This window comes from Pristiophorus japonicus, chromosome 4 (genome assembly GCF_044704955.1).
Source record: "Pristiophorus japonicus isolate sPriJap1 chromosome 4, sPriJap1.hap1, whole genome shotgun sequence".
NCBI lineage: Eukaryota > Metazoa > Chordata > Chondrichthyes > Pristiophoridae > Pristiophorus > Pristiophorus japonicus.
In genome coordinates, this window is record NC_091980.1 from 28191645 (window position 1) to 28216051 (window position 24407).

At 44.6% G+C, this 24407-nt stretch overlaps 1 protein-coding gene across 2 annotated transcripts in view; it reads left to right on the forward strand.

Annotated features, from left to right (window-relative positions):
- The window catches only part of rad50 (RAD50 homolog, double strand break repair protein), a 215150-nt gene that overhangs the window by 157914 nt on the left and 32829 nt on the right, over positions 1-24407 (forward strand). For both annotated transcript variants that reach the window (XM_070878055.1, XM_070878056.1), the window contains exons 21-22: positions 16638-16765; positions 18905-19129. In XM_070878055.1, coding sequence (XP_070734156.1) covers positions 16638-16765; positions 18905-19129 — 353 coding nt within the window. The remainder of the gene's footprint in view (positions 1-16637; positions 16766-18904; positions 19130-24407) is intronic.

A 24407-nucleotide genomic window follows, 5' to 3' on the forward strand; every position in this document is an offset into this window, starting at 1 on the left:
AGATTCAATGTAGGAGCCAGATGGCTGAAGGCTGTACCACTGTTAGCAGAGGATAATGTAAAGTAGACCAGAGAGCAAGAACATGGGGCTGGAAGAAGTTGCAGTAGTAAGGTGAAGAAAAATTACGAATGATTTGTAAAGGAGGATTAAGATGTTGAAATCAGTGAGCTGGGAACAGGGAGCTATGAAGTTCAGTGAGGACAGGTGATAAATGATCTGGACTTTATATTTCTTCTTCTTAGACAGTGCCTCGGAGTCGAGGATGACTTACTTCCTACAATAATGAGTTCTCATGTGACTGATGAGTCCAATGCGGGACCTACAGTCTCTGTCACAGGTGGGGCAGACGCTGGTTGAAGGGACGGGTGTGTGGGGTGCTTGGGTTGTCGTGCGCTCCTTAGTTTGGCTTCCACTTGCTCCCGGCGAAGAAACTCGAGGTGTTTGGCGCCTTCCTGGATGCTTCTCCTCCACTTTGAGCTGTCTTGGGCCAGGGATTCCCAGGTCGGTGATATCTTCAAAAGCGTCCTTGATATCAGATTGGATGTAGGTAGCGGAATTCTGGATAAAAGAAAGACTTGCATTTATATAGCGCCTTTCACGACCTTAGGATGCCCCAAAGTGCCTTACACCCACTGAAATACTTTTGGAGTGTAGTCACAGTTGTAATGTAGGAAACGCGGCAGCTAATTTGCATACAGCAAGCTCCCACAAACAGTAATGTGATAATGACCAGGTAATCTGTTTTTAGTGATGTTGGTTTTGAGTTTAACTAAGATGTTGCTTGACAAGGAGAAGTTGAACCTGGAGATGATGATTGTGCACATTAGAGTTGCGGTACCATTGGGGAGAGGTAGGGACAGGAAAATACTTAAGAAGTGGAAGTAGATGAACTAATTGGAGTTTGAAGCTTAGTGTCAAGCAGGACACTAGGTGGCGCACTAATTAACAGTTAAGATGAAGGTTTTGCAGTAAAACCTTGTTACAATGGCAATTAACGAGGATAGGCAAAGAAGTAGCATGCAAAGTTGGAAAGAACCAATTACAAGCGTACAAGATTTAGATTTGTAACAATTGCCATATAGAAATTTACAGTGCAGAAGGAGGCCATTTCGGCCCATTGTGTCCGCGCCAGCCGACAAGGAGCCGCACGGCCTTTGGTCAGCAGCCCTAAAGGTTGCATATAAACCTATGAACAATGATGGAAAGGCAAAGAGCACCCAGCCCAACCAGTCCGCCTCACACAACTGCGACACTTGTACTGAAACATTCTACACTCCACCCCAACCGGAGCCATGTGATCGCCTGGCAGAGGCAAAAACCAAATAAAAACCCAGGCCAATTTAGGGAGAAAAACTCTGAGAAAGTTCCTCTCTAACGCATCCAGGCGATCGAAACTAGTCCAGGAGATCACCCTGGTCGTATTCTATTCCCTGCAGTACTTACATTATATCTGCGCCATCCAACAAAAGGTCATCCAATCTAATCCCAATTACCAGCTCTAGATCCGTAACCCTGAAGGTTACTGCACTTTAAGTACCCATCCAACCATCTCTTAAAAGTGGTGAGGGTTTCTGCATCCATCACTCTTCCAGGCATAGAAACATAGAAAATAGGTGCAGGAGTAAGCCATTCGGCCCTTCGAGCCTGCACCACCATTCAATAACATCATGGCTGATCATTCCCTCAGGACCCTTTTCCTGCTTTCTCTCCATACCCCTTGATCCCTTTAGCCATAAGGGCCACATCTAACTCCCTCTTGAATATATCCAATGAACTGGCATTAACAACTCTCTACAGTAGGGAATTCCACAGGTTAGCAACTCTGAGTGAAGAAGTTTCTCCTCATCTCAGTCCTAAATGGCCTACTACTTATCCTAAGACTGTGTCGCCTGGTTCTGGACTTCTCCAACATCGGGAACATTCTTCCCGCATCTAACCTGTCCAGTCCCGTCAGAATCTTATATGTTTCTATGAGAACCCCTCTCATCCTTCTAAACTCCAGTGTATAAAGGCCCAGTTGATCCAGTCTCTCCTCATATGTCAGTCCAGCCATCCCGGGAATCAGTCTGGTGAACCATCGCTGCACTCCCTTAATAGCAAGAATGTCTTCACTCAGATTAGGAGACCAAAACTGAACACAATATTCCAGGTGACTCCTCACCAAGGCTCTGTACAACTGCAATAAGACCTCCCCGCTCCTATACTCAAATCCCCTAGCTATGAAGGCTAATATACCATTTGCCGCCTTTACCGCCTGCTGTACCTGCATGCCAACTTTCAGTGACAGATGAACCATGACATCCAGGTTTCGTTGCACCTCCCCTTTTCCTAATCTGCCGCCATTCAGATAATCTGCCTTCGTGTTTTTGCCCCCAAAGTGGATAACCTCACATTTATCCACGTTATACTGCATCTGCCATGCATTTGCCCACTCACCTAACCTGTCCAAGTCACCCTGTAGCCTCTTAGCGTCCTCCTCACAGCTCACACCGCCACCCAGTTTAGTGTCATCTGCAAACTTGGAGATATTACACTCAATTCCTTCATCTAAATCATTAATGTATATTGTAAAGAGCTGGGGTCCCAGCACTGAGCCCTGCGGCACCCCACTAGTCACTGCCTGCCATTCTGAAAAGGATCCGTTTATCCCGGCTCTCTGCTTCCTCCTGTCTGCCAACCAGTTCTCTATCCACGTCAGTGCATTACCCCAAATACCATGTGCATTGATTTTGCACTCCAATCTTTTGTGTGGGACCTTGTCAAAAGCCTTTTGAAAGTTCAAATACACCCCATCCACTGGTTCTCCCTTGTCCACTCTACTAGTTACATCCTCAAAAAATTCCAGAAGATTTGTCAAGCATGATTTCCCTTTAATAAATCCATGCTGACTTGGACCAATCCTGTCACTGCTTTCCAAATGCGCTGCTATTTCATCTTTAATAATTGATTCCAACATTATCCCCACTAGTGATGTGAAGCTAATCGGTCTATAATTACCCGTTTTCTATCTCCCTCCTTTTTTTAAAAGTGTTGTTACATTAGCTACCCTCCAGTCCACAGGAACTGATCCAGAGTTGATAGACTGTTGGAAAATGATCACCAATGCATCCACTATTTCTATGGCCACTCCTTAAGTACTCAGGGATGCACACTATCAGGCCCCGAGGATTTATCGGCCTTCAATCCCATCAATTTCCCTAACACAATTTCCCGCCCAGTAAGGATATCCTTCAGATCCTCCTTCTCACTAGACCCTCGGTCCCCTAGTACTTCCAGAAGGTTATTTGTGTCTTCCTTCGTGAAGACAGAACCAAAGTATTTGTTCAACTGGTCTGTCATTTCTTTGTTCCCCATTGTCTTCATTAATCTTTTTCTCTTCACATATCTATAGAAGCTTTTGCAATCATTTTTATGTTCACGGCAAGCTTCCTCTCATACTCTATTTTCCCCCTCCTAATTAAACCCTTTGTCCTCCTCTGTTGAATTCTAAATTTCTCCCAGTCCTCAAGTTGCTTTTCTGGCCAATTTATATGATCTTCCTTGGATTTAACACTATCCTTAATTTCCCTTGTTAGCCACGGTTGAGCCACCTTCCCCGTTTTATTTTTACTCCAGACAGGGATGTACAATTATTGAAGTACATCCATATGATCTTTAAATGTTTGCCATTGCCTATCCACCATCAACCCTTTAAGTATCATTTGCCAGTCTATTCTAGTCAATTCACGCCTCATACCATCGAAGTTACCGTTCCTTAAGTTCAGGACCCTAGTTTCTGAATTAACTGTCTCCATCTTAATAAAGAATTCTACCATATTATGCTCACTCTTCCCCAAGAGGCCTCGCACAACAAGATTGCTAATTAGACCTTTCTCATTACACATCACCCAGTCTAGGATGGCCAGCCCTCTAGTTGGTTCCTTGACATGTTGGACTAGAAAACCATCCCTAATACACTCCAGGAAATCCTCCTCCACTGTATTGCTACCAGTCTGGTTAGCCCAATCTATATGTAGATTAAAGTCACCCATGAGATAACTGCTGTACCTTTATTGTATGCGTCCCTAATTTCTTGTTTGATGTTGTCCCCAACCTCATTACTACTGTTTGGCAGCGAGTTCCAGATCCCCACATCCCCCTGCGTAAAGAAGCCCCCCCTCAAATCCCGTCTAAACCTTCCACGAACCACCTTAAAACTATGCCCCCTCGTAATAGACCCTTACTATCCATTATGTCCAGGCCCCTCAATATTTTGTACACCTCAATGAGGTCTCTTCTCAACCTCCTCTGTTCCAGTGAGAACAAACCCAGCCTATCCAATCTGTCCTCATAACTAAGATTCTCCATTCCAGGCAGCATCCTAGTACCCCTTTGCACCCCTTCTAGTGCAATCAAATCCTTCCTATAATACGGCGACTAGAACTGCATGCAGTACTCCAGCTGTGGCCTAACCAAAGTATTATACAATTTATTGGATATAATATATTGGAATTCCACAGATGTGGGAATGGCCATATTTCATTGTCATGTTTTCTATGCAATTAATGAAACATTTATGTCATACATTCTTCATAAATGTAGTTAATTGCCACTTTTAATGTCGGGTTCCTTCATGTTACAGGCCTTTGACATTTTGCACCAGCCTTTTGTTCCATTCAGCACCACATCCTGCACCCAACCCCAAACTACGAGTCCTACTTTAGTTAAAATAGAAAGAAAAGAAAGAGTTACATTGATATAGCGCCTTGCCTACTGGAGATAGGTTAGGAAAGTCAACACTATGGTTTGGTGTTTGGTTATCAGAAGATCATGCACAGAAAATATTATTCAGTAATTCTGTGCTGATATCAAATTGAAGGAATTTCCAGCAGTAATTTTTATAACAACAGAAGAACTAGTGTATTTGTTTTAAGGAAATAACTAACTTTGATTTATATCTTCTCTGTTCAAAATTGCCAGATATACAACAAAAGTTGTGGTTGAGATGCTGTTTTGAAACGAGCACTGGGACAAGTTTGTGTAGTTTACCATGTAAGGACGGGGCTTTTATTCCCTTTTCAACTCCCTCAGTTCCTTGCTCACTCTGTAAGGGCGATATGATACAAAGCTTAATATAACCTTTTTTGAAAAGTTTCTTGATGAAAGATGAGTCAAACTGCTAAAGTTCTGTACCAAGCCTTGTGCTGAAGTCGCTGCTTCCAATAACAGGTGCGTGGTATTACTTTGCATGACTTGCACTTCATTTATTTTAAAGCACTTTAGGACGTCCTGAAGTCGTGAACAGTGCTATCTCAATGCAAGTCCTCCTTCATTTGTGACAAAATCCAAACGTTCATTTAATTTTGTTTCATAAAATCTGACCAAAAGTCACTTGTGACTCGTACACTAAAATAATGCGAAGTACAAAATAGATCCAATCTAAAAGTGGAAAAATATCTAAACATATCAGGAGAAACTGAAGTAGAACTCTATTCAAGAAGGTGGCTCACCACCACCTTCTCGAGGGCAATTAGGGATGGCCAATAAATGACACAAGAAATAGGAGCTGGAGTAGGCCATTTATTTGACCCCTCGAGCCTGCTCCGCCATTCATTAAGTTCATGGCTGATAATGGACTAAGTTCCACTTCCCTGCCCGCTTCCCATAACCCTGAATTCCCTTATCCCTCAAAAATCTGTCAATCTCCACCTTAAATATATTCAAAGTCCCAGTCTCAACAGCTCTCTGGAGCAGTGAATTCCACAGATTTACAGCCCTCTCAGAGAAAAAAATTCTTCTCATCTCAGTTTTAAATGGGCGACCCCTTATTCTAATATTATGCCCCCTGGTTTTAGTTTCCCCAATGAGTGGAATATACTTTCTGCATCTGTCTTGTCGAGCCCTCTCATTATCTTGTATGTTTCACCTCTCATTCTTCTGAACTTCAATGAGCATAGACCCAACCTACTCAACCTATCTTCATAAGTCAATCCCCTCATAGAAACATAGAAAATAGGTGCAGGAGTAGGCCATTCGGCCCTTCGAGCCTGCACCGCCATTCAATGACTTCATGGCTGAACATGCAACTTCAGTACCCCAGTCCTGCTTTCTCGCCATACCCCTTGATCCCCCTAGTAGTAAGGACTTCATCTAACTCCTTTTTGAATATATTTAGTGAATTGGCCTCAACAACTTTCTGTGGTAGAGAATTCCACAAGTTCACCACTCTCTGGGTGAAGAAGTTTCTCCTCATCTCAGTCCTAAATGGCTTACCCCTTATCCTTAGACTGTGACCCCTGGTTCTGGACTTCCCCAACATTGGGAACATTCTTCCTGCATCTAACCTGTCTGAACCCATCAGAATTTTAAACGTTTCTATGAGGTCCCCTCTCATTCTTCTGAACTCCAGTGAATACAAGCCCAGTTGATCCAGTCTTTCTTGATAGGTCAGTCCCACCATCCCGGGAATCAGTCTGGTGAACCTTCGCTGCACTCCCTCAACAGCAAGAATGTCCTTCCTCAAGTTAGAAGACCAAAACTGTACACAATACTCCAGGTGTGGCCTCACCAAGGCCCTGTACAACTGTAGCAACATCTCCCTGCCCCTGTACTCAAATCCCCTCGCTATGAAGGCCAACATGCCATTTTCTTTCTTAACCGCCTGCTGTACCTGCATGCCATCCTTCAATGACTGATGTACCATGACACCCAGGTCTCGTTGCACCTCCCCTTTTCCTAATCTGTCACCATTCAGATAATAGTCTGTCTCTCTGTTTTTACTACCAAAGTGGATAACCTCACATTTATCCACATTATACTTCATCTGCCATGCATTTGCCCACTCACCTAACCTATCCAAGTCACTCTGCAGCCTCATAGCATCCTCCTCGCAGCTCACACTGCCACCCAACTTAGTGTCATCCGCAAATTTGGAGATACTACATTTAATCCACTCATCTAAATCATTTCTGTACAGTGTAAACAGCTGTGGCCCCAGCACAGAACCTTGCTGTACCCCACGAGTCACTGCCTGCCATTCTGAAAAGTACCCATTTACTCCTACTCTTTGCTTCCTGTCTGACAACCAGTTCTCAATCCACGTCAGCACACTACCCCAATCCCATGTGCTTTAACTTTGCACATTAATCTCATCTCCGGAATCAACCTAGTAAACCTTCTCTGAACAGCCTCTAATGCAAGTATATCCTTTCTTAAATACAGAAACCAAAACTGCATGCAGTACTCTAGGTGTGGCCTCACCGATACCCTGTACAGTTGTAGCAGGACTTCTCTGCTTTTATACTCTCTTCCCCTTGCAATAAAGGCCAACATTCCATTTGCCTTCCTGATTATTGTACCTACATACTAACTTTTTGTGTTTCGTGCACAAGGACCCCCCAGGACCCTCTGCTGAAGCACTTTGCAATTTTTCTCCATTTAAATTATAATTTGCTTTTCTTTTTTCTCTGCCAAAGTGGAAAACCTAACATTTTCCTATATTATACTCCATCTGCCAAATTTTTGCCCACTCACTTAGCCTGTCTATATCCCTTTGCAGATATTTTGTGTCCTCCTCACAATTTGCTTTCCCACCCATCTTTGTATCATCAGCAAACTTGGTTACATTATACGCTCTCCGTTCATCCAAGGCATTAATATAGATTGTAAATAGTTGAGGCCCCAGCATCGATCCCTGCGGTACCCCACTAGTTATGGTTTGCCAACAGGAAAATGACCCGTTTATCCCGACTCTCTGTTTTCTGTTAGTTAGCCAATCCTCAATCCATGCTAATATATTACCCCCAACCCCATGAGCTTTTATCTTGTGAAGTAACCTTTTATGTGGCACCTTATCGAGTGCCTTCTGGAAATCCAAATCCACTGGTTCCCCCTTATCCACCAACTCGTTACATCCTCGAAGAACTCCTGCAAATTTGTCAAACATGATTTCACTTTCATAAAACCATGCTGACTTTGCTTGATTGAATTATCTTTTTCCAAATGTCCTGCTACTGCTTCCTTAATAATGGACTCCAGCATTTTCCCAACGACAGATGTTAGGCTAACCGGTCTATAGTTTCCTGCTTTCTGTCTGCCTCCTTTTTTAAACAGGGGCATCATATTTGCGGTTTTCCAATCTGCTTGGACCTTGCCAGAATCCAGGGAATTTTGGTAGATTACAACCAATGCATCCACTATCTCTGTAGCCACTTCTTTTAGGACCCTAGGATGCAAGCCATCAGGTCATTGAAGGTAGGCATGCAGGTACAGCAGGCGGTTAAGAAAGCAAATGGCATGTTGGCCTTCATAGCGAGGGGATTTGAGTACAGGGGCAGGGAGGTGTTACCACAGTTGTACAGGGCCTTGGTGAGGCCACACCTGGAGTATTGTGTACAGTTTTTGTCTCCTAACTTGAGGAAGGACATTCTTGCTATTGAGGGAGTGCAGCGAACGTTCACCAGACTGATTCCCGGGATGGCGGGACTGACATATCAAGAAAGACTGGATCAACTGGGCTTGTATTCACTGGAGTTCAGAAGAATGAGAGGGGATCTCATAGAAACGTTTAAAATTCTGATGGGTTTAGACAGGTTAGATGCAGGAAGAATGTTCCCAATGTTGGGGATGTCCAGAACCAGGGGTCATAGTCTTAAGGATAAGGGGTAAGCCATTTAGGACCGAGATGAGGAGAAACTTCTTCACCCAGAGAGTGGTGAACTTGTGGAATTCTCTACCACAGAAAGTTGTTGAGGCCAATTCACTAAATATATTCAAAAAGGAGTTAGATGAAGTCCTTACTACTCGGGGGATCAAGGGGTATGGTGAGAAAGCAGGAATGGAGTACTGAAGTTGCATGTTCAGCCATGAAGTCATTGAATGGCGGTGCAGGCTCGAAGGGCCGAATGGCCTACTCCTGCACCTATTTTCTATGTTTTTATGTCCAGGGGACTTGTCCGCTTTTAATCCCATTATTTTACCGAGTACAACTTCCTTAGTGATAGTGATTGTATTAAGTTTCTCCCTCCCTTTCACCCCTTGATTATCCACTATTGAGATGTTTTTAGTGTCTTCTACTGTGAAAAGACCGATACAAAATATTTGTTCAACGACTCTGCCTTTTCCCTGTTCTCCATTGTTAATTCCCCAGTCTCATCCTCTAGGGGACCAACATTTACTTTAGCTACTCTTTTCCTTTTTGTGTACCTGTAGAAACTTTTACTATCTTTTTTAGATTTCGTGTTAGTTTACTTTCATAATATAATCTTCCCTCCCTTTATTATTTTTTTTAGTCATTCTTTGCTGGCTTTTCAAAGTTTCCTAATCGTCTGGCCTCCCACTAGTCTTGGCCACATTGTATGCCCTTTTTTTCAATTTGATACCATCCCTTATTTCCTTGGTTTAGCCATGGATAATTATCCTTCTCTTACAGGCTTTCCTTCTCATTGGGATATATTTTTGTTGAGAGTTATGAAATATCTCCTTAAATGTCCTTTGACTCCCCTATAGTTCATGAATCTGTCTATCTCCGCCTTGAATATATTCAATGGCTCACCTTCCACAGCTCTCTGGGATAGAGAATTCCAAAGATTCACGATCCTCTGAGAGAAGAAATTCCTCCTCATCTCTGTTTTAAATGGGCGACCCCTTATTCTGAAATTATGCCCCCAAGTTCTAGATTCCCCCACGAGGGGAAACAAACTCTGCATTTACCCTGTTGAGCCCCCTCAGAATCATGTATTTTTCAATAAGATCACCTCTCATTCTTCTAAACTCCAAAGTGTATAGGCTCAACCTTTCTTCATAAGACAACCCCTTCATCCCATGAATCACCTTAGTGAACGTTCTCTGAACTGCTTCTAATGCAAGCATATCCCTCCTTGAATGAGACCAAAACTGTACACAGTACATTAGGTGTGGTCTCAAGTCTAAAAATTAGAGCCAGACCTTTCAAGAGTGAAATTACATAAGAACATAAGAATGAGGAACAGGAGTAGGCCATCTAGCCCCTCGAGCCTGCTCCGCCATTCAACAAGATCATGGCTGATCTGGCCGTGGACTCAGCTCCACTTACCCGCCCGCTCCCCATAACCCTTAATTCCCTTATTGGTTAAAAATCTATCTATCTGTGATTTGAATACATTCAATGAGCTAGCCTCAACTGCTTCCTTGGGCAGAGAATTCCACAGATTCACAACCCTCTGGGAGAAGAAATTCCTTCTCAACTCGGTTTTAAATTGGCTCCCCCGTATTTTGAGGCTGTGCCCCCTAGTTCTAGTCTCCCCGACCAGTGGAAATAACCTCTCTGCCTCTATCTTGTCGATCCCTTTCATTATTTTAAATGTTTCTATAAGATCACCCCTCATCCTTCTGAACTCCAACGAGTAAAGACCCAGTCTACTCAATCTATCATCATAAGGTAACCCTCTCATCTCCGGAATCAGCCTAGTGAATAGTCTCTGTACCCTCTCCAAAGTTAGTATATCTTTCCTTAAGTAAGGTGACCAAAACTGCACGCAGTACTCCAGGTGCGGCCTCACCAATACCCTATACAGTTGCAGCAGGACCTCCCTGCTTTTGTACTCCATCCCTCTCGCAGTGAAGGCCAACATTCAATTCGCCTTCCTGATTACCTGCTGCACCTGAAAACTAACTTTTTTGGGATTCATGCACAAGGACTTCTTCTGGAACAACAGGAAGCACTGGGTCTCTGCCGCGGTCTTGAGTCTCCCGCTTGAGGAGGGCGGTCAGTCGTTGGTGTGCGTCAGCACCCAGCTCGCGACTTTCCGTCTTCAGACCCTGCAGAGATACCTTTACGTCGAGCCCCCTCCTAGGTGGTGCGCTCTGGCGACGTATTTCTTTCGCCAGTAGCGCGACCTCAATTACGACACGCAGCTCCTGTTTGTGAACTTGGGGGGTGTCAGGACCGCCCTCCGGGAGCTGCCTGTCTTTTACAAGGAACTCATCAGGGTCTGGAACAAAGTCTCCACCAAGCGCAGCTCTCCGCCGGCTGGAGTGGCGGCCGTCCTGCAGGAGCCGCTGCTCGGGAATCCGTACCTCCACGACCGAGGTTTTATGTGGCGGTCGGAAGAGAGGGCTGTGGCTGGTGAGGTGACCAGGGTCAGGGACCTGCTCGATGACGGAGGAGCGGGCTGGATGGCGCCAGGCACGCTGGCGCGGCGCCTAAATTCAGCAGACGTCCGCCGCGCGGCCGAAGTCATCGAGTCGCTAAAAACAGCTTTGGGCCCTGACTCTGTTAGGTGCATCGAGGAGGCTCAAGCACGTGGGGAGATCCCGTCCGAACTGACCCCCGTCCGGACGGAATTCCTCATCGGCGCCAAACCCCGGACCCTCCCTCGGGGGCCGGCGCCTCACAACTTGAGCCGCCTCGGGGAAATCCCCTCCATGCCTTTCAGTTCCGCGCGGAGGGGTTTCCTGTATGGGCTGCTCCTGCACACTCTCAACTTTGCCATCCTCGCCGGCCGTCCGGACACGCCATGGCGTACCATCTTGCCGTCCGGAGGAGGCGGGGGTCCCCGATGGAGGGCACTCTATGCAGGAGTCCTCCCACTATTCATCGGGGACTTGGCCTGGAGGGTGGTGCACGGAGCAGTGCCGTGCAACAAATTTTTAAGCCGGTTCACGGACTCCCAGGCCGCCTGCAATTTCTGCGGTCTGGAGGAGTCCGTGTTCCATGTTTTTATTGAGTGCACGAGGTTGCAGCCCCTGTTCCATTATTTGAAGGGGCTGCTCCTGAAATTCTGGCTGCACTTCAGTCCCACTCTCCTGATCTTTGGGCACCCTGTGCGGAGGGGAGCGGGTAGGTCCGAGGGCCTCCTCGTAGGACTGCTCCTGGGCACGGCCAAGGCTGCCATCAGCCAGTCCAGGCAGCGGGCGGTCGAGGGGGTCGTTCAACCTGACTGCCTGCCTCTCTTCCGCTCTTACATCCGGTCCAGGGTGTCCTTGGAGATGGAGCACGCGGTGTCCACCGGTACGCTCGCGGCCTTCCGCGAGAGGTGGGCACCGGAGGGACTGGAGTGCATCATCATGCCCGGCAACCAAATTTTAATTTGATTTTACGTTTTAAAGTTTAATTTGTTTTAATTGCCGGTGCTTTTAGTGTCCCCCTCCCCTTTTATAGGGGGCACTGGTAAAAAAAGTGATTTAGTGCCCAAAAAAAAACCCAAAAAAAGAAAAAAAAAAAGAGGGCCTTGTAAATGTCTGGTGTGTCATCCAGGGCGGGTGGCACCGATTAATGTTTTTGTTTTGCAGATAAACTCCAAAAAGAGTTTCATGCACAAGGACCGCCAGGTCCCTCTGCACCGCAGCATGTTGTAATTTCTCCCCATTCAAATAATATTTCCTTTTACTGTTTTTTTTCCAAGGTGGATGACCTCACATTTTCCGACATTGTATTCCATCTGCCAAACCTTAGCCCATTCGCTTAACCTATCTAAATCTCTTTGCAGCCTCTCTGTGTCCTCTACACAACCCGCTTTCCCACTAATCTTTGTGTCATCTGCAAATTTTGTTACACTGCACTCTGCCCCCTCTTCCAGGTCATCTATGTATATTGTAAACAGTTATGGTCCCAGCACTAACCACCGATTTCCAACCCGAAAAGGACCCATTTATCCCGACTCTCTGCTTTCTGTTAGCCAGCCAATTCTCTATCCATGCTAATACATTTCCTTTGACTCCGCGTACCTTTATCTTCTGCAGTAACCTTTTGTGTGGCACCTTATCGAATGCCTTTTGGAAATCTAAATGCACCACATCCATCGGTACACCTCTATCCACCATGCTCGATATATCCTCAAAGAATTCCAGTAAATTAGTTAAACATGATTTTCCCTTCATGAATCCATGTTGCGTCTGCTTGATTGCACTATTCCTATCTAGATGTCCCGCTATTTCTTCCTTAATGATAGCTTCAAGCATTTTCCCCACTACAGATGTTAAACTAACCGGCCTATAGTTACCTGCCTTTTGTCTGCCCCCTTTTTTAAACAGAGGCGTTACATTAGCTGCTTTCCAATCCGCTGGTACCTCCCCAGAGTCCAGAGAATTTTGGTAGATTATAACGAATGCATCTGCTATAACTTCTGCCATCTCTTTTAATACCCTGGGATGCATTTCATCCGGACCAGGGGACTTGTCTACCTTGAGTCCCATTAGCTTATCCAGCACTAGCCCCCTGGTGATAGTGATTATCTCAAGGTTCTCCCTTCCCATATTCCCGTGACCAGCAATTTTTGGCATGGTTTTTGTGTCTTCCACTGTGAAGACCGAAGCAAAATAATTGTTTAAGCCATTTCCACATTTCCCATTATTAAATCCCCCTTCTCATCATCTAAGGGACCAACATTTACTTTAGTCACTCTTTTCCGTTTTATATATCGGTAAAAGCTTTTACTATCTGTTTTTATGTTTTATGAAATTAGGAAACACTTCTGTGCACAACGGGTGTTTGAAGTTGGGAACTCTCTTCTGCAAATGGCAATTGATCAATTAATTTTAAATTGGAGATTGTTAGCTTTCTGTTAACCAAAGGTGTTGAGGGATATGGATCAAAGGCAGGTATATGGAGTTAGGTCGCAGATCAACCATAAACTCATTGAATGGTGGAGCAGGCTTGAGGAGCTGAATGGCCTACTCCTGTTCCTATGTTTCTATGTTCCAGGAGTTTGACCCAGCGACAGTGAAGGAATGGCGATTATATTTCCAAATCAGGATGGTGTGTGACTTGGAGGTAGCAGTGTTTGCATGCACCTGCTGCTCTTGTCCTTCTATGGGATAAATGTCGCAGGTTTGAGAGGTGCTGTTGTAGAAGCCTTGGTGGTGCACCGGTGGTGGTGGGAGTGAATGTTTAAGGTGGTGGATGCAGTGCCAATCAAGCGGGCTGCTTTGTCGAGCTTCTTGAGCGTTGTTGAAGCTGCACTCATTCAAGAAAGAGAGTATTCCATCACCTTCCTGACTTGTACCTTGTAGATGATGGAAATGCTTTGGGGAGTCAGGGGTGAGACACTCGCCATAGAATACCCAGCTTCTGACCTGCTCTTGTAGCCACAATATTTATGTGGCTGGTCCAGTTAACTTTCTGGTGGGCTTTTTGGACCAGTGAAACTAAAAGGCTGCATGTCTCGTATTGGTAATAATCATTTGGTCAGTCATCAAGACTCTTCACTACCACCTGCCCTTCCAAGAGCTAAGTTCCAGGTTATGACCTCTAGGTATAGAACAAGCCACTTCAGAACTTCTTAAAAAAATACAATTTAATTTAAGGAACAGTTGTAAATTATTCCAGGCAGTCTTTACAAGAGACTGCCATCGTAGTTTAGAAAATATTTTACTGCAAAAATGGAAATTACATTCATCTTCCGAGTTTCACTTTCAGTAAGTAGATCGATGGGACTTTTGAAGATTCACTGAACTTGTAACTGTGTGGCTGCAGATAGTAGATCTCGCTGATAAGTGTTTTTTTATGACACTGTTTTATTTAACTTAGTTTGGCAACACTCAAAAATGTTTTATCAACACAAGTAATCTTTCAAGTTACAAGATGTAAGGTTTTTAGAAGTTTAAAAAATATTATGTGAGGGGGCCACATTGGTTGTACATTCCTGTCAGTAGTTTATAGTCCGTGTCCAAAACAGATAGGAAATGATTACAGCTCCTGTGATTGAGAATAGTTTGTTTCTTTGAAAACCACGTTCAGTGCAGGATTTTGTATTTATTTGAGGGGAGGAAGAAGTAGAAGTAGTGCTACCCAAAGAAAGCATTGTATTTCTATTTTTCTTTTGTGTCCAATAATGAACTGCACTTCCTGCTCAGAGTCAAGGTAAAACTTCCTGCACTTGTCCAACAAAACATCCAGGGTTAGAAATCACCCTCCGTCCCAAATGGGGCGGATAATTCGAACTAAATTAATATTCTCCGCCCGAATCATTGAGGCGGAGAATAGAGGAATTTTGGCCTCTTTAACTTTTTTAATTTGTTACGGTAGTGTTTGGGACGACTGAGCGGCGAAAGTGCATCGGGAGCGGGGCAAAAGGTGGACGGTGTGTTCAGCACCGTGCTGACGTGTAGCAATGTCCCTTCCCTTCAGTTAAAGGGGAGGGCCGCTGCGAGCTCTGCAGCCACTTTAACGGCGCGCCCACTGGGAGGGTTTCCAGCCGTCCAGCACCCAAGAGGGCTGCCTGTTGAAGGTCTGGCCGAATCCATGGCCCCCATTGTCGGGCCGACTTCAGAGTCGGCTGACAATTAAAATTAAGTGGCGGGCACGGCGGAACGCCCTCCCCTTTATGGGCGGATGTGCTGCCTAGTCGCTGCAGCTTCTCGCCAGGAAAAGCTGTCGGGGGCACTGACCGGCGGCCACTCTGCTCCCGCAAGGCAATTTCGCTCACGGGGTGGAAAGGGATCGCGGTTGGATGGTAAGGGGTCGGCGCGTGCCCGATGGGGCAGAGCTCCAGGCAGGGTGGAACCCATTTTCGCCACCCCCCGGCTGGAAAGGCCTCAATGGACCTTAGAGGGGGGGGCGATTTTGGCCCCCTAAAATCAAGCTCAAGAAGAACCCACGTCTTCTTCCTCCGCCCCCTGGCTCCACCACTGTGACAATTCCATTTCTCACACCGCAAGCCCTTGTTGCCTGTTTGAGCACCACCACTAATTAATGCATAGTTAAGGGGGTAATTTCCTATTGTGTACTCTTCTCCACGAGGAAATGGATTCAATTCATTTAATTGGGATGCTTGCATCTGACAGAAGTGACCCAAATCCCATTTGACCTGGGCTTCAGACATGGGAAGGAATGGTGTTATCACTGACTGCTGCCCAACCAGCCAAAACCGTGTTGGACTGAGTTAATGGCGTCATTTCAGAGTGTGCTGCTTGTGTCATGTTGCTGTGTTCTATTTTTTTAAACAAATACTTATTTGATAAACGCGTTAAAATTGAGCAAGTGTCCAATTGAGTTTGCTCCCCTGCCTCTCCTCTCCAGAAGGTGCTGATTCATGTTGGCACATTTTACATGTGGCCATTCTTCACGAGTCAGATGGTGCATGGTGGCAAGCTGTTTTATCGTGGCCAGCATACAGCTGAGCTCAACTCTGTCCCTGCCCAACATGTACAGTTTCCAACAGGAGCCACGGGTTAACGAGTAAGTGTGCTCCTTGACCTGTTTTTTTTTTCCCTAGTCCAGTGGTGCCCGGACCCTCTAGCACTCCAGCTGGCATTAACTAACCTGGTACAAACTTGGGATCAATCTATGTCTCTCTGTGTGTATGACTCCGTTCCAATCTCAGCAGTGGACTTACCAACTGAGCCATCAAGTACATTCAGTTATCTGGACGCGGATCCTTTCTGCATGACGGTAAATGTCGGCCGCTTTGGGGCGTATTTTGAAAGTTGTCAAATGTTTTTAGCTCACAGTGCAAAGGACAAAGCCATAATGTTTTACACCAAGCAAAAGTCTACACTCCAAATGTTACTCCATCTTTTCTCTTTACAAATGCTGATGGACCTGCTCTGTAGTTTCAGCATCTTGCTGTTTTGACCAGATTCCCAACATTTGCTTTTCAGTTTTTGTTTCTTTATATGTATACCTGGTGAATGAATGCTGTTCAAAATATGTCAAATTAAGTTTCGCTTTTTTCCCCCAGCTTGAGGAGCGGTGGTTGCAGGATAACTTGACGTTGCGGAAGAGGATGGAAGAACTGAAAGTTGTGGAGACCAAGAGGCGGGAACGTCTGAAGGAGATGGGAGACATGAAAGTAATGCAGCTCAGGAAGTACGGGAAAACCTAAATATACAACTGAAGTCTCCCCAAATGTTGAATTGTTGCAAACTCTTAGTGCCAGTGATCTTCTTCAAAACTGCATTTTAAATTTATGGCCAGGTCTAGATTTTAGCAGGCTACCCCTGGGCTGAAGGGAGAGAACTTGTAAAATGGAAATTCCACTTGTCAGATATTCCAGCATTGGCAAGATGACTTTCTTTTGTGCAACAGCTTCATCCTAACAGTGCTTGATCTGTTGAAAACACCATCAATGAAGCTATGCCACTGTTGAGACAACAAAAGGTAAAATCAAATGTCTTGACCTTTGACCAGGTGTCATGGCTTTTTCCTTCAGTGGCCATGCAAAATTTCCCCCCATCGTGGACTCTATCTGACCTGTTGAATATCCTATAGTAGGCGATCAATTACAGGTTTAAAAACTCTTCAGGAAGTTTGACATTTCTCCCTATACCCTGAGGCAATTGTAACTCTGAAATGGAAGAAGGGTTATTTGGGCGGGGTGATTTTGAGGTATTTTTGCTAATGATCAGGATAGAATTCCTTAATCCATGTTTTAGTTTGAGAATGGAGCAGAACAAATATAACAATAAGATTTTGTTTTGTATATTCTTCTGGCAGTGGTCAGTACGGAATTGTCATCAGAGTGCAATTTATTCACTCCAATGATGGTTAGTGTAGCATTGGTGTTTGCTCCAAAAGTCAATGTCAATATAGAATTTATCTAAACACCTTGTAATGCAAATATACCAGCATTGTTCACAGTGTTGTGCTCATTAAGAAAATGCATGAAAATAAGAGTACAGTGTAAAGCACACTGGGGACAGCTTGGGTGTTTTCATTATTTCTGTAGTGGTATTTCAGCGTTAATATTTGGTTGTTAAAATAAATCTTAATCCATCATTTCCTTCAGTAACAGTCTTTCGCAGGCACACCTTTCCTCACTCAGTCTGTCCTTCCTTGTGCAACTTGATTTTTGAAACCCAAGTTTGAGTCGCCCGATCAGTGTTTCTTGGTTTGTACTGTTTTCTGCCGTGGAATTTTTACACTCTGGACCTTGGTCCTTCACATACCTTTCTCAATTTTGAACATAGGAACATAAGGAATAGGAGCAGGTGTAGGCCATTCAGCCCTTTGTGGGCACCTCCAGCAACACAGCACTACAGCACTGAATTCCAGCCTAGATTACTTGCTGAAGTCTTAGGCTGGGGTTTCAACCCATTACCTTTGATTCAGAGGCGTGAGTGCTACCACCAAGCAAAGGCCGACACTCAAGAATACCAATTCTGTTTTTCCCCTAGCCTATGTACACCTTTGCTGTATTGGAGCAGGCCTTTACAAAACTGAATTTAGAATAGGATAAAGAGGGTATTCTTCTGTCATCATCATAGGCAGTCCCTTGAAACGAGGATGACTTGATCCCATGCCAAAAAAGGATGCATTCACAGGTGTTTCAATGAAGGACCTAATATTCCAAGTCTTGAACTATATATTGAAGGGTGGAAGATGCCTGTGCGTGGATTTTTTTAACGTGTGGTGGCCGTTGCACACCAGCCACCACACGGGCCTAGTGTGCACACATATTGCAGTGTGTGCTGGCCCGTGCTGCCCCTGGGCCCATGCCTCTTCTGGCCCCGGACTCGTGCCTTTCCTGGGCCCCGATCACATCCCTCTACAATCTCTCGCCGCTCCTTTGCCCCAACCTCGCCACTCCTGCTGTACCTGCCCACGCTCCAATCACCAACCTGGATCCTGATGACGTCCCTCTTCGCTGCTGTTGCCCTCCCGCACCAGCTCGTACTGTACCTTGCAGTAGTACGCTGCCCATGGTCGCCGCTCCTTTTATGGCCCCAACCTGCCGCTGATGGTCTCGATCTGCGAGACCATAAAAAGAGCGGTGAGCGGCAGCCATGGGCAGTGTGGTGGCCCCCACCTGCGAGATTCTTCTGTACACCTCTGCAGACATATTAACCTACAAAAGATGAGGTTCTGGTTAAAATGAAGATGTATTTATTTCAGAAATCATCTGATGTATGAAACCTGTCAATACTTGTATTTGCGGCTGCCTGTTCTGATTTATGAAATTGTTATTTTGAACTTTGACATGCAAAACAATTTTTTTTTTGCCGGCAGCGAACGAAAACAGCTGGATGACCGACTAGATGATTTCAAAAAGAATCGCAATCTGGCCCAAGGGCGGCAGAAAGGTTTTGAGGAGGAAATTCTTCATTTCAGAAAGGAGCTGAGAGAGCCTCAGTACAAAGATGCTGAGGAAAAGTTCCGAGAAATGATGATCGTAATGAGAACAACTGAACTGGCTAACAAGGATCTAGATATTTATTACAAGGCACTTGACCAGTAAGTACAAAGTCATATTCTAGGATGTCATAAACATTCTTGGTCTGCCACACGAGAAAAATGCATCAATGAACCCTTTACCCTGCATTGTAGCCTCAATCCATGCTTTCGGATATTTTGTTATATTTAAAGATACCTTGGCTGCTACGCAGTAGCCTGGTTTCACACCTGTGTTTGTAATGCACTTTAGTTACTGCCACATGAGTTCCTCGAGCAACATTACCGATTTTGGCTCCAGAACAACCAGAACCTTGGGTCTATCAAACAATGAACATGCCCATAAAGCATCATCCTTAGTTTAGACACACGCACCAATAGGCCGGTGAAAGTGGCTTACGGGTGTCCAAATATTTATCGAGAAGTATTGGGGTAGCTTTTCAAATGGCTACCCAGGCATAAGACTTGTGTTGCGGGTAGGCCACCTGTTGTGGAAACCACAAGATTTTCATTTCCATTGGTTTGCCAGCTTTACACCTTGGGGACCAATTGAGAATCTACCTCACCATGTCTCCATTGTCCAACATGTATACCTTTGGTGCCATGTATATTCGTTGTCAACCTAGCTGGCTATTGATCATGTGACCTGTGTATAATGGAAAAAATTTTGGGCAAATCCTGGTCATTAAAACCGCCCTCCAAATCTTCCTAGGCGGTCGCTCGTGTCGAGGATGACTTACTTCCACGCCAAAAAGGGATGAGTTCGCAGGTGTTTCAATGCAGGACCTGATATTCCACGTCCCGAACTATATATTGGAGGGTCGAAGATGACTGCATGAAATTTTTTTAACTCGTGGTGATCGTTGCACACCAGCCACCACACGGGCTTGACAGAGCTAGGTCTTGGTCCAGTGGCAAGGATTAACCAAGATGACTGGAGACCAGCTCTGCTGCATGGGCCTAGTGCGCATACATATCGCAGTGTGGGCTGGCTCGTGCTGCCCCTGGGCCCTCGCCTCTTCTGGGCCCCGAACTCTCACCTCTCCTGGACCAAGATCACATCCCTCTGCAATCTCTGGCCGCTCCTTCGCCCTGACCTCGCCGCTCCTCTGCTGCTTGCCACCTCTCCTGCTGTACCTGCCCACATTCCAATCACGACCTTGGTTTTGGTGATGTCCAATCCAGGGCCTTTCTCCAAGTCGTCCCCCTCCTGCACCAACTCGCGCTGCTCCCGGGCCGCTGCACCTCCACTCCTTTTATGGATTTTATGCATTCCCTCTAAGTGAGCAGTTGTTGACAGCGATGATTCTTAATCCAAGTTTTCTGGAGACTCAATAACTAATCATGAGAGCAGATTATTAGCCAAAGCTATCAGAAATAGAGAACGTCTAATGAAGGTATTTGTGTGGGTAGTATGAACAGCAGCAGCCACAAAATGTTCATTAGAATTGTTGAATGTTACAGCACAGAAGCAGGCCATTTGGACAATGAGTCTATCATGTTTTTCTCCACATGAGCCATCTAGTCTCATCCCACTTTTCCACTCACTTCTCTTGTCCATTTTATGATCCACAATAAAAGCAGAAAATGCTGGAAATCTCAGCAAGTCAGGCAGCATCTGTGGAGAGAGAAACAGAGTTAACGTTTCGGATCGATGACCCTTCATCAGAACTGGAGAGTGTTCGGAAAAAACAGATTCTTAACAAACACTGAAAGGGGGAGGGGAAAAAAGAACAAAAGGGTAGGTCTGTGATAGGTTGGCAGACAAGAGAAATTAGAGAGACAAAAGGGATGATGGCCCAAATTCAAATGGCATTAGAAAAATATTAGTCAAGATAGGGTGCGAATGGTGGGATAATGACCAGCTGCCGTTAGAGACAAGGGGAAAAAAAAGAAAGAAACAGGCTCTGAGCTCGGGGGGTGGGGGGGGGAGAAAGAGAGACAAAGATTTGCAGCTATGCTCTAATTGTTGAACACGATGTTGAGTCCAGAAGGCTGTAAAGTGCCTAAACGAAAGGTGAGGTGCTGTTTTTCGAGCTTCGTTGTAACAGTGTAGGAGACTGCGGTCAGAGTGGGAATGGAGTGGAGAATTAAAGTGACAGGCGATCGGAAGCTCAGGGTCACACTTGCGAACTGAACATAGGTGCTCAGCAAAACGGTCACCCAACCTAACCCTAACCCAATGTAGAGAAGACCACATCGTGAGCAGCGAATACAGTATACTAAATTGAAAGAAGTACAAGTAAAAGAGTATTTGGGGCGCTGGATATGATTATCTATTTTTCAAACGACTGCCTAATTCCCATTTTATTTCTTCCGCAGTATTGTGACAAATTCTAACCAAAATCTCCTCAATGGATTTGTGATCAATTAAATAATTCTGTCAACTACTGTTCCTGCGGCAATAGCATCAGTATTGACACAACATGGTGTGCGACAATCCACGATTAAAAACCGGGTTGTGCAAGCGGTCTCAATTGGAGAAGCACAGAGATCTGTAGAGCTGGAGGAAGTTACAGGGGAAGGGCAAGGCTGTTGAGGGATATGAAAACAATAATGAGAATTTCAAAATTGAATTTTGAAATTAAAATCTTTATTTTGCATGAAATCCTGTAATTGGTTTTAAAACTGTGCCATTGAATTGATCTAGAAAAGCCCTTGCCATCCAGTCATGTGTTAGAGTCCCATCCTACATTGCATTGCATGAATCCATCGTCCTCTTGTCAGGAGAGCTTCTTCAGTTCTGTTGAAAGGAGGGTCATGGGGCAACAACAACTTGCATTTATATGGCGCCTTTAATGTAGTCAAACATCACAGCGTTATCAAACAAAATTTGACACCGAGCCATATAAAGCGATATTAGGACAGCTAACGTAGGTTTCAACGAGTGTCTGAAAGGAGACAGCAGCGGAGAGATTGAGGGAGGAAATTCCAGAACTGAAGGTCTAAGAAGTTGAAGGCCAGGCCGCCAATGATTTTTTAAATTCATTCCTGGGATGTGGACGTCACTGGCAAAACCAGTATTTATTGCCCATCCCTAATTGGCCATGAGAAGGTGGTGGTGAGCCGCCGCCTTGAACCACTTCAGTCCATGCTTTGTAGCGGTTTGATATAGCTGAGTGGCTTGCTAGGCCATTTCAAAGGGCAGTTAAGAGTCAGCCACATTTATTGGTCTGGAGTCCTGTATAGGCCAAATCAGGTAAAGATAAGATTTCCTTCCCTAAAGGACATTAGTGAACTACATGTTTTTTTTACGACAATCCACGATTAAAATCAGAGATGCGCAAGAGGTCAGAATTGGAGCAGCGCAGAGATCTGTAGGGCTGGAGGAAGTTACAGAGATGGGGAAGGGCAAGGCCGTGGAGGAATATGAAAACAAGAATAAGAATTTGAAAATTGAATTTTAAAATTAAAACATCTTTATTTTGCACGTCATTCTTCTTAAATACAGCGTTTTGTTGACTGATTGGCTGTCCTTAACCGATGCTTTGGATATGAATCCATCATCCAAACCAACCTGCTTTTGACATTAAAAGCCTGCAGAGATGTGGAAAAATGCTGATAAACTATATGTTAGTGTGGACCAAGTTGGGTTTTCCCAATGATTTTGAATCTAATTTAATTTAGATAGGGCATGAAAATTGTTTGTATTCCTAATAGTTTTTTTTTTAAATTTGTGTTGTGCTCACTGTTGCAGCATTATTATCTTGCATCAATATGAGGAGGTTTAAAAGCTTCCGGAGGAGGCATGTTTCTTTCTAAGTTGCATCTTAAGTCAGCAGTATTGTGGGCAGTGGCATAAGCATAACTTTGAGGCAGAAATCATGGGCAGGATTCACTCTGCCAATCAGTATTGAGCTTCCGTTCACCAGTGTAGGTGACGTGGAGTGGAAATGCTTTGTCATTGATGCCACTCACCTCTTTGCGTTTTGGTTTGTTAGAATGAGTGGATGAGTTGTGGAAGGAAAAAAATATTGTGATGAATTTGTAATCCAGTTGATCTAAGAGGACAAAATGAAAGGCCTTTTCAGATTGCATTCAATAATGCCGAGCTGTTTGTGGAATTCAGTACTTTTCATAACAGGAAAGTGACGAGAGATGACTAGATATGTCAGTTGTCGCTAATCATCTAACCTGTGTAGGAGGTTGTGCGGCCCATCCTGCCTATGCAGGCTCTTTGGTAGAGCCATCCAATTAGTCCCACGCTCTTTCCCCCTACCTTCATCAACCCTCTCGGTTACTTCATTAAAGTACTCAATCAAATTAGTCGAACACGATTTGCCTTTAACAAATCCATGCTGACTTTCATTTATTAACCCATACTTTTCTAAATGCCAATTAATTTTGTCCCAGATTATTATGTCTCAAAGTTTTCCCACCACCAACGTTGGGCTGACTGGCTTTTAGTTGCTGGGTTTATTCCTCTCCCCTTTTTTCAACAGGGGTGTAACATTTGCAATGCTCTAGTTCTCTGGCACCATCTCCATATCTAAGGAGGATTGGAAGATTGTGACTAGAGCCTCTGCAATTTCCACCCTTACTTCCCTCAGCAACCTAGGATGCATCCCATCCAGACTAGGTGACTTTTCTACTTTGAGGACTGCCAACCTTTTAAGTATCTCCTCTTTGTCTATTTTTATCCTATCCAATATCACTACTACCTCTTCCTTTACTGCTGCATTGGCTGCATCCTCTTCTTATTGAAGACAGATGCAAAGTACTCATTTAGTACCTCAGCCATGCCCTCTGCCTCCACAAGAATATCTCCTTTTAGTCCCTAATCGCCCCCACCCTTTCTTTGACTACCCTTTTACTATTGTAAAAACTTGGATTCCCTTTTATGTTAGCTGCGAATCTATTCTTGTATTCTCACTTTGCCCCTCGTATTCCCTCTTTGGATTGCCTCTATACTTTCTGTATTCAGTTTGGTTCTCTACTGTATTATGAACCTTACATTTATCGTAAGCCTAGTTTTTCTGTTTTATTGCAACCTCTGTATATTTAGTCATCCAGAGCGCTCTAACTTTGGATACACTTCCTTTCCCCCTCCTAGGAATGTGTCTACTCTGCACCTAGACCATCTCCTCCTTGAAAGCCTCCCATTGTTCAATTACTGTTTTGCCTCCAAATTTTTGATTCCAATCCACCTTGACCAGTTCTGTTTTCAACTCCCTTCTCCAGTTTAAGTATTTTTGCGCTTGTTTGTTCCTTGTCCTTTTAACTATTTTAAACCTGATATTATGATCATTGATCCCCAAATGCTCCCCACTGAAACATGCTCCACTTTACCCCACTTGGGTGGAAACACACTGATCAAGAAAGTTCTCTTGTACACATTTAA